At 38.3% G+C, this 10,963-nt stretch overlaps 1 protein-coding gene across 1 annotated transcript; it reads right to left on the bottom strand.

Annotated features, from left to right (window-relative positions):
* Positions 1 to 4,452: 4,452 nt before the first annotated feature.
* On the bottom strand, positions 4,453 to 7,497 carry LOC147944554 (uncharacterized). Its single transcript, XM_087512636.1, has 8 exons — positions 7,404 to 7,497; positions 6,740 to 7,120; positions 6,519 to 6,652; positions 6,113 to 6,237; positions 5,372 to 6,036; positions 5,149 to 5,282; positions 4,934 to 5,055; positions 4,453 to 4,630 (listed from the first exon to the last, which is right to left on the bottom strand). Exons 1-8 carry the CDS (start codon positions 7,495 to 7,497, stop codon positions 4,453 to 4,455), a joined length of 1,833 nt encoding a protein of 610 aa, XP_087368762.1.
* Between the last annotated feature and the right edge of the window lie 3,466 nt (positions 7,498 to 10,963).

Raw genomic sequence — 10,963 nt, 5'->3', positions numbered from 1 at the left:
TTTTGGTGATTTTTTGGTAAGACTCTTGGTTGTTCTTGAGAGATTGGAAGCTAGGAAGGATCTAGAACCATGCTAGGAAGGTTGGATTCGTTGCTGTTGGTCAGAATCTTCCTGCAGAGAGGTGAGTGCATGACCATGGCTAATCTAAGCCTTTGATTCCTTGTTCTTGCTTGTTTGTTGCTTGTTTGTGTGTTTTTCTTGCTGGGATTGATTGCTACAGGTTCCTACGGATGTATAAGGCTTGGGTTTCGAGTATTGGACGATTTGGGGGAGTTTGGGAGCGAGATTCGACTCTCGGCTTCGAGCGAATCGCGATTGCAGAGGGAGTGTCGATCGACACCACTTGGTGTCGGTCGACACCACTTGGTGTCCGTCGACACCAGCAAATTGAGCATCGATCGACACTGTTGGGTAGTGTCGGTCGACACCAAGAGCCAGTGTAGATCGACACTTGGCTGGTGTCGGTCGACACCTCCCTTCCAGCGAGACGATATTTGATTTCCTGGTTTGTATGTTTTGTTTGTTGTTTGTTTGGAACATTGGAATCACTGTTGCTTGTGTGTATAGCCCAGTAGATGAGAGGATTGCCTCACTGAGTGTTTATCAAATACTCATGCATCTCAATTTGTGTTTGTGATGCAGGTAAAGGCAAAGTGTGATCGTGGAATCAAGGCAATGAAGAGGAGGATGTTCTAGGGACTCGATTGGATGTTGTCTGGCATTACTAGGTTGCTAGAGTTGAGTCACTAGAAACATTGCTAGGTTGCTGGTTTCATGTTTCTTGTTGTTTGGTATTGGAATATTGCTTATGCTATAATATTGGTTATTATTGTATTTATTACTGGATATTGGTATGGTTATTCCGATGTTGGTTGTGATTGTGGTTAGGTGGCTAGTGGATATGGGACCACTAGTTGTAGTTTATTTACTATATTATAATTATTATTTATTATTAAAAAAAAAGGTCGGTCCTTTCAAAATCTTAGTAAGGTGATAGGTGGAATAAATGTGTTTTACCTGCCATTTAATAGCGTGAAAACAACTTCATTAGAATGATCTCTGTTGTCCTTCACAGCTACTACACATCCGCAAATATCTATTGTGGCAAAAAGTCATTATTTTTTTTTCCAATGTGATGAATGAATTTTTCCAAATCTATCATCCACATATAACTATTTTGATAAAAAGTTCTATTTGTACTTTTCTATGGGAGGGACCAATAAACAAAGTTCCAAAATTCCTAAATATTCTCAAGATTTACCAACACAAAGATAGCAATTATCTATATTCACGGGGTATAATTGAAATTATTTAAAACTATTTTAAAAAAATGTACCAAAAGAGATGAGATAATGGACTCTTGAACGATATATATCATCCAAATCTTCGAATCGAACGTAATTTTTCGAATTTATTGATTCGAGCAGAGTCATGGTTGAATCATCCGTAAACTTGATCTGAAAAGGATGATGAGTACTCCTCTCCCTGAGGGTTGGATTGATGATTTTGAAAGTCCTAATATCATACCATTCACCCTCATCAATATACTTTGGGAGCTTTTTAAGTGTAGTTGGCACAAAGGCCACCTCAATTGTGTCACCCTTCATAGTTTGATAATCATTGTGTAAGTAATCTAATATATAATTACTATTAAAATAATAAATATAAGTAGAATTGTCATTCAATTAGCTTCTCTAACCTTTTTGTCCACAAGAAGAAGAATACGTATTGTGAAGAATTCGCTGACATGCCAAGAATTTAAGACCTTGGCGTGGATACACGAATTCGTTCTTCTCTGATGAAGATCAGAAATGTAATCGATTCTCATGATTTTATCAAATTAGGTTTTTTCCTGTTTCTTCTCTGTTATCGAAGACGAAAAGGGGATTCCAGATTTGTAAGAATACAAACAGTCACGATTAAACGTTGCGTCTTAAACGTTTTAGTGTCTCCCTTTTTTTTGAGTATTATATATTATCATTATAAATATAATAACAGATCAAAGATAAAGTTTGTAGTTAATAGATATGATGCAAAATTAAAATTTTAATGTGTTTGAGAATTGATAGTTAATATATAGACTTTATGATTGTAACATCCGCGAACCAAAATTTGGTTTTTGGGGATGGGTGTCGATGGGCACCAAGGTGTTTATTTCCGGTTCGACCAGATTGGATTTTTGACCGATTTGGTTCGGTTTGGTTTAAAGAAACCATTGGACCGAGGTTTAAAAGAAAGAAAACGACATAGGGTCGTGTTTTTGGTTGTCTTGCGCCGTTTGAGAGAAAAAGAAAGGAGAAAAACAGTTCCTAAGGTTCTTGAGAGAGTTTGTGAGATTTCAAGGTGTTTTTGGTGAGATCTTGCTGTGGGATTGAAGATCCAAGGCTAGGAACGTGTTGGAAGGTTGCTGGGAGTGTTGGATTCGTTTCTTTTGGTCTAAATCTTCCTTCAAAGAGGTGAGTGCATGACCATGGCTAATCTAAGCCTTTGATTCCCTTGTTCTTGCTTGTTGTTGCTTGTTTGTGTGTTTTTCTTGCTGGGATTGGTTGATACAGGTTCCTACGGAGGTATAAGGCTTGGGTTTTGAGTATTGGACGATTTGGAGGAGATTGGTAGCGAGATTCGACTCTCGACTTCGCGCGGATCGCAGTTGCAGAGGGAGTGTCGATCGACACCACTTGGTGTCGGTTGACACCAGCAAGTCAGGCATCGATCGACACTGTGGGGTAGTGATCGACACCATTGAGCCAGTGTTGATCGACACTAGGCTGGTGTCGGTCGACACCACCTTTCCAGCGAGACGATGTTTGATTTCCTGGTTTGTGTGTTTGTTTGCTGCTTGTTTTGGAACTTTGGAAACATTGTTGCTTGTGTGTATAGCCCAATAGATGGGATGATTGCCTCACTAAGTATTTGTGATAATACTTACGCATCTCAATTGTTGTTTGTGGTGTGCAGGTAAAGGCAAAGTGTGATCGTGAAATCAAGGCAATGAAGAGGAGGATGTTCTAGGGACTCGATTGGATGTTGTCTGGCATTGCTAGGTTGCTAGAGTTGAGTCATTAGAAACATTGCTAGGTTGCCGGTTTCATGTTTCTTGTTGTTTGGTATTTGGATATTGCTTATGCTATGATATTGGAATGTTATTGGATATTATTGGATATTGTTATTGGTATTGTTATTCCGCTGTTGATTGGGATTGTGGTTAGGTGGCTAGTGGGTATGGGACCACTAGTTGTAGTTTATTTATATATATTATTATTTATTATTTATTATTAAAAAAAAGGGTCGGTCGTTTCAATGATATATTTTCAAACAACATTGTTGATACTAATAACAAAAATGGTTTTATTCAATATGAAAATCTATATCCTAATTACATAGAAATCATATCATTTGAGATATGTTACAGCAAAATATAATGAGAATTATGGCAAATATTGAATTTTAAAGATCTTAAAATTTTCTTTATTTAAAGATAGAAAATAAAGTTCAAATCTAAATATCCAAAACAATTATCCAATTACAAACCATAATTAAACAGTCTCAAATACTTCTTTGAAAACAACATTAAGTGTTTTATTCTGGTATTTTCCATCTTTATCTGTAATTAACATCTTCAATCTTTTTTCGGATGTAACTCGAGAGAAGGCAAGATAAAGCTGTCCATGTGTGAAAACCGATTTCGGTATAAACAATCCAACATGTGCTAGCGTCTGACCTTGACTCTTGTTTATAGTAATTGCAAACGCCACGGTAACAGGAAACTGTCGTCGCCTCATACAAAAGGGAAACTTTGCATCATGTGGACTAACATACATCCTAGGGATAAGTACTCTATCACCAACGTTTTTTCCTGTCACGATTCTTGCTTCGATTACATGATTGGCCATCTGAGTAATAATTAGCCTCGTACCGTTACACTAACCTCCCATAGGATATATATTCCTTAGCAACATGACAGGTGCTCCTATTCTCAACGTCAAAACATGGCTTGGCAATCCAGAAACTTGTATACTGTTTAGGAATTCTTGAGTGTATATCATATTATCATGTCCACTTGTATCCGACGTTTTAATACTATCAGAGCTAAGATATTGTCTTTTCTCATCTGTAAATAAGAAAATAATGGATTTTTGGATATGTTTTTAATATTAGTATTTAAAAAAAAAAACTTCTACTTCAATATCCATATTCCGTATCCTATTTTATTTGCATACTTGGGAGCTTGGTAAGCATAAATTGATTTATCTTATCAACATCATCAATTTTTGGACTTAGAATAGCTCTTTGACTAAAGAAATTTGGATCAGTCCTGCTTGCAAAATGTTCACCGTAGATTTCTTTAACTATTGCTTCAATAGGATTTTCACTTGTATTAATTAATAAATCATTCTGAATTTCTATCTCTACATCTCCACTATCCGAGTCGTTGATTTTGTCATCCCGATATCAAGAAGCCACTTTGAAAAAGTAGCGAGCACCCGCATCCATACTATTACGTGCCTTGCGAAGTCTCAAATTTTCGGTAAGTTTAAGAACTTTACAACTATTCCAAAGAACAGATGAGTTGATAGATGCTAAAACAATCGCTACTCTTCCTCTTTCCGTAATAACAGGTAGTATCTGTCTAAAATCACCTCATAACACAACAACTTTACCTCCAAAAATCTGGTCACACCTCATGATATCTCGCAAACTCCTATCCAAAGTTTCGTAACAAAGCTTGTTCATCATTGGAGCCTCGTCCCATATTATGAGCTTTGCTTCTCTAATTAAATCAGGAAGATCAGATTCAGCATCGATCGTACACACAAAATATTCATTAAGATTGATTGGAATACCAAATCTTGAATGAGCCGTTCTACCACCTTCCAAAAGCAAAGCAACTATACCACTTGAAGCAACATTCAGAACAATATTACCTTTAGACCTTATATCAGCACCAAGAATAGTCCACAAGAATGTTTTCCCAGTACCACCAAAACCATGGACAAAAAACATACCACATTTATCGTGATTCACAGAGTGAATGATTTCTTCATAAACACGTGTCTGCTCACCAGTTAGCATAGGTAACAACTTATCCTACAATTCATGTTGTTTATGAGGCTTATATATTCTCTCATATGCGATAAGCCTATTTACACATGTGTTCATCATACTATCATCTGGTTTAGGCATTTTCTCGAAGGCTGTAAGAGACGTCTCATTCGATTGCAACATCAGTTCTATTTTAGTTAAACATACATTTTCTATCTGAGCCCGTGTCAACATTAGACCTACCACAGTAAAGTTAAACACTTATTTATAATCTTGTTTTGCGAAAAAATGAAATTTATTCAATTAACAAAATAACATTTTGATGTACCTGGATCGCTCTTGCGTCTCCTTTCTTTAAACAAAATATCCTCGCACAATATGTCCTTTGTTTTATTCCAAACTTCAAGAGGAACAGTTAAACTCTTTGTATGTAGTAGGATCGCAAATAACTTCCTTAAAAATTTCCCAAAACACCATTCACCTGCTTCATTTATAGCCACAATGTATTCCTTATCGTCATCGAGTAATCCCAATGCATAGCAAGCTTCTTGAAAATCCTTATAAAGAACACCGTTGACTGTTTTTAAATATTCAAAGCTTCTTGGTCCTAGAATTTTACTAAGCAAAATTTGCAAGTAATAGGCTTGTCCTACATAAGGCGGTACATATGTAATCCTGCCTATTGCAAAACTTTTCCGTTTCTCTGACCTTGGCTTCCAAAGTTTTTCTTTCCTATTCCACATAAACTTAGATGGAAATTCAGCATATGTGAGTTTTCTGGCTTGGGGATAAATCTTGTTGCATTCCATCCAGCCCAAAAATTTAGAAGTTCTATTCGTTGAACGGTGGATAACATCTTCTATTGGATCATCCTCGTTGTAAACAGCCAATTTTTGTCCTGGAAGATGAAGTAGGAGTTTTTCTACGGGTGTAGTACGATAACAAATCGGGAAAGCAAATATTCGCCAAGAAGCCTTCCATGCAGATACATATCTAAAAAAAAAGTTTGAATTAGTTTTTTTTTAAATAAAAAATATGAGAATGTTTGACAATTTGTATAAACGGTTACCTGCAATTGAAAAACTTTTTAATTTCATTTTGTTGATCTTCTTTTCCTACTGTGGCTCTAACATAATCCGGACCTTTAGTGGTGTACTTGAACAAATAATTGACTGAACGTGTCTGATTGCACCACTAAACATTAATATGAGCACGAAAACGGAGAGACAAATCTCGATCATAGGGAATAACGTAACTATTATCGTATTGAAAACCCCTTTTTCCACAACTCTCCCATCGATTTGTCGTCTATATATTGGATAACTAGAATCGTCGACAATTGTATTATCCATGTATGGCTTTGGGAAAAATTTAGTGCATTTTCCATTATTCATGCAGACACTATCTCTGTTCATAGGACCACAAGGACCATGGATCATCACATCAGAAACAACTTCCTATAGATATTTATCCACCTCTTTATCAGGAATTTCAGCGCTTATGAATTTATCAATATTGTCTGTTGTACGCATCTTATTGTCTAGATGTAAAAATAGAATCATGTGCGCATGGGGCAGACCCCTCTTCTGAAATTCTATTGTATACATGGCTGAAAAATATTAAAACAAATAAACATTAATATATTGACATTTTTCAGAATACTAATATAAATAATAATAAATATTATGAAACATACTAGAATTTACGATACCAAAAGTTTTGTCCTTTGTAACTTGGTCCAATAATCTATCAAGTTTCATCTTAAAAACTCGGCTGCATATATCAGGTCTATCTTCTTTACTAAGACGATGCCTTTCTAGATACCGATCTATTTCATGCCACTTAAGGTTGCATGTAAAAGTTATGAAAAGATCAGGAAATCCATAATATTTGCAAGTAGCCATGGCGTCTAGATAATGTTGCATCATATATCTCTTTCCACCTGTAAACGATGACGGAATATATATCCTCTTTCCGTGTTGTGAAAGATCTCCATGTCCTTTTTCAGCAGCTTCAATAATCTTATCAACTCTTTCAGTTTGGAGTTTGCTTTGGTAGAATCGGTCCAAAATCACCTCTTAACACAACAACTTTACCTCCAAAAATCTGGTCACACCTCATGATATCTCGCAAACTCCTATCCAAAGTTTCGTAACAAAGCTTGTTCATCATTAGAGCCTCGTCCCATATTATGAGCTTTGCTTCTCTAATTAAGTCAGCAAGATCAGATTCGGCATCAATCGTACACACAGAATATTCATTAAGATTGATTGGAATACCAAATCTTGAATGAGCCGTTCTACCACCTTCCAAAAGCAAAACAACTATACCACTTGAAGCAACATTCAGAACAATATTACCTTTAGACCTTATATCAGCACCAAGATTAGTCCACAAGAAAGTTTTCCCAATACCACCAAAAGCATAAACACGTCTTTGTTCCTCAGTTAGCATAGGTAACAACTCATCATACAATTAATGTTGTTTATGAGGCTTATATATTCTCTCATCTGTGATAAGCCTATTTACACCTGTGTTCATCATACTGTTATATGGTTTAGGCATTTTCTTGAAGGCTGTAAGAGACGTCCCATTCGATCGCAACATCAGTTCTATTTCAGTTAAACATATATTTTCTATCTGAGCCCGTGTCAACATTAGACCTATAACAGTAAAGTTAAACACTTATTTATAATTTTCTTTTGTGAAATAAAAATTACATTCAATTAACAAAATAACAATTTGATGTACCTGGATTGTTCATGCGTTTCCTTTCTTTAAACAAAATATCCTCACACAAGATGTCCTTTGTTTTATTCCAAACTTCAAGAGGAACAGTTAAACTCGTTGTATGCAATAGAATCGCAAATAACTTCCTTAAAAACTCCCCAAAACACCATTCACCTACTTCATTTATAGCCGCAATGTGTTCCTTATTTTCATCTAGTAATCCCAATGAATAGCACGCTTCTTGAAAATTCTTATGAAGAACACCGTTGACTGTTTTTAAATAGTCAAAGCTTGTCGGTCCTGGAATTTTATTAAGCAAAACTCGCAAGTAATAGGCTTGTCCTACAAAAGGCGGTACGTATGTAATCCTGCCTATTGCAAAACTTTTACTTTCTCTGACCTTGGCTTCTAAAGTTTTTCTTTCCTATTCCAAACAAACAGAGATAGAAATTCAGCATATGTGAGCTTTTTGGCTTGGGGTTAAATCTTGTTGCATTCCATCCAGCCCAAGAATTTAGAAGTTCTCTTCGTTGTTGTAACATCCGCGAACCAAAAATTGGTTTTTGGGGATGGGTGTCGATTGACACCAAGGGGGTGTCGGTCGACAACACTAAATTATGGTTCGACCAGATTGATTTTTTAATCGATTTGGTTTGGTGTGGTTTTAGGAAACCATTGAACTGGGTTATTTAAGCGGGTTTCGACACAAGAAGGGTTTTGGAAGTTTATTTTGTCACCGTTTTGTTGTTTTTGAGAGAAAGGAGAGAAAAACATTGTTCCTGAGATTTTGAGAGAGATTGGTGAGATTCCTGGCTGTTCTTGAGAGTTTTGGAGCTAGGAAGGATCTAGAAGCTTGCTAGTAGGGTTGGATTCGTTTCTATTGGTCTTAATCTTCCTGCAAAGAGGTGAGTGCATGACCATGGCTTATCTAAGCTAAGATCTCTAGTTTTTCTATGATTCGGTGCTTATGTGGTTTTTTCTTTGAGTTCTCTATGGTATTTCGTTGCTGCTATGGCTGGATTTTGGCTTCTGGGAATGCATAGAGTGGATTGGAGAAGATTGGAGGCGAGATTCGGAGTTTTTGATCGAAGGAAATCGATGCTGGGCATCGGTGTCGGTCAACACCAGTTAGGGTGTCAGTCGACACCAACGCGAGGACAGCTCGAGTCTTTGGCGAGTGTCGATCGACACCATGTGGAGGTGTTGGTCGACACAAACTAGGGTTTTCAGGAGTGTCGGGCATGGTGTCGGTCGACACCAGATTGTCAGTGTCGATCGACACCGTCGGGTGTCGGTCGACACCCTTCTTTCAGCTACGACGGATGTTGCATGCGTTATATATTGCCTGGTTTATTTATTGATTGTTGATTGTGGCATGTGGAGATCTTATTGCTTGTGTGTCTAGCCCAGTAGATGGGAGGATTGCCTCACTGAGTGTTTATCAAATACTCATGCATCTCAATTTGTGTTTGTGGTGCAGGTAAAGGCAAAGTGTGATCGTGGAATCAAGGCAATGAAGAGGAGGATGTTCTAGGGACTCGGTTTGATGTTGTCTGGCATTGCTAGGTTGCTAGAGTTGGGTCATTAGAACATTGCTAGGTTGCTGGTTCTATGTTTTCTGTTATTTGATTATTAGATATTTATTGGATATTGAGATTGGTTATTCCGCTGATGATTGTGATTGTGGTTAGGTGGCTAGTGGGTATGGGACCACTAGTTGTAGCTTATTTACTATATTATATATATATTTTTTTTTTTAGACTTGGGTCATTAGAACATTGCTAGGTTGCTGGTTCTATGTTTTATGTTATTTCATTATTAGATATTTATTGGATATTGAGATTGGTTATTCCGCTGATGATTGTGATTGTGGTTAGGTGGCTAGTGGATATGGGACCACTAGTTGTAGCTTATTTACTATATTATATTTATTATTTATTATTTTTTTTAAAAAAGGTCGGTCCTTTTATTTTGGTATCAGAGCCCTTACGGTTCTTGGTTTTGGTTCACTAGGTTTCTATTGTGATGTTTGGGATTTGCATGCTTTGATTGATTATGTGAGTTAGTCAATTGTGTATGGCATGGAGTCCTAGAACATCCTCTTCGAGCCTACAGTGTGATTCCACGGTGAGTTTGTGTTTTTGTGTTTTTGTGTTATGCTAAGATTGCTTGTTAGCCTCTGTTCTTGGGAGTGCAGTGGTTAAAGGTGTTTGAGTTGTTGGTCATGGACGGGGACGTTGTCGTGGTCATGGACGGGGACGTTGTCGTGGTCATGGTCGGGCGGGTCCCGAGGCCAGTGAGTGTGTGGTCCAGAGTTCCACGAGGTGGTACGTCATAGGGTCGCAAGCGTGTCAGGAGAGACCAGAGAGGGTTAGCCGGTGAGAATGCTGGGGGTGCTGGGAACCCAGGTATGGGGTTGCAGCAGGTGGAGCCCAGGGTCGAGATGATCGCTTGGCGGATCTGTTGGTGTGTTGTTGGAGCGGTTACCGAGAGGGGTACCAGTGCGGGCTCCAGTTGTACCGCATGTGGCGGGGTGCAGCCGAGGGCTGCGGATGTTGATGAATTTCCTTCTTAGGTTAGGAGGATGGAGCAGTTGTGGATGAGAGATTCTTTTTCGAGTGGTATCGAGCCTAGAGAGGCGGATAGGTGGACATATGTAGTTGGAGCAGATATTTCTCTCTTTGGTGGTTAATCCAGTTGGATATTAGGAGTTGAGTGGGCAGGTGTAACATTGCAAGTTATACTCGGACCACAGGAGGTACTGTTGGTCGAGAGATGTTTATAGTCGTTAAGGATTGTTGCTCCTGAGGGGAAGATGTTTTCCCTGAATACCGATAGCTCGAGGGGCTGAGGGCTCCGAGAGTGGCAGAGGGGATGATGTTCCCCTGAGGGGATGAGTAGTTCCCTTGATACTGAGATCTTGAGGATTGTGGTCCAAGAGTGAGACGGTATAACTCGAAGACGCTGGTCTGAGAGTGAGATCGGTATGGCTCTAAGGTTGCAACCTAAGGGTGGAGGAGTTGGGAGCAAGCAATGCCTAGGACGTGAGTATAAACATAATGACGGGATGTAGACCTCGAGAATCAATGGTGGTTTAATCTTGGATTTTAGTTGTGTTGGCCGGTGGGCCAGGGTTTTTGTGACCGGTACAGTCATGAATGTGTGGCTGATGTGCCAGGATTGGGTGGCC

The sequence above is a fragment of the Camelina sativa genome, chromosome 5 (genome assembly GCF_030686135.1).
Source record: "Camelina sativa cultivar CO46 ecotype springtype chromosome 5, ASM3068613v1".
Classification (NCBI taxonomy): Eukaryota; Viridiplantae; Streptophyta; class Magnoliopsida; order Brassicales; family Brassicaceae; genus Camelina; species Camelina sativa.
The sequence above is the reverse complement of the archived record's forward strand: the minus strand, read 5'-3'. Positions and strand labels throughout refer to the sequence as shown.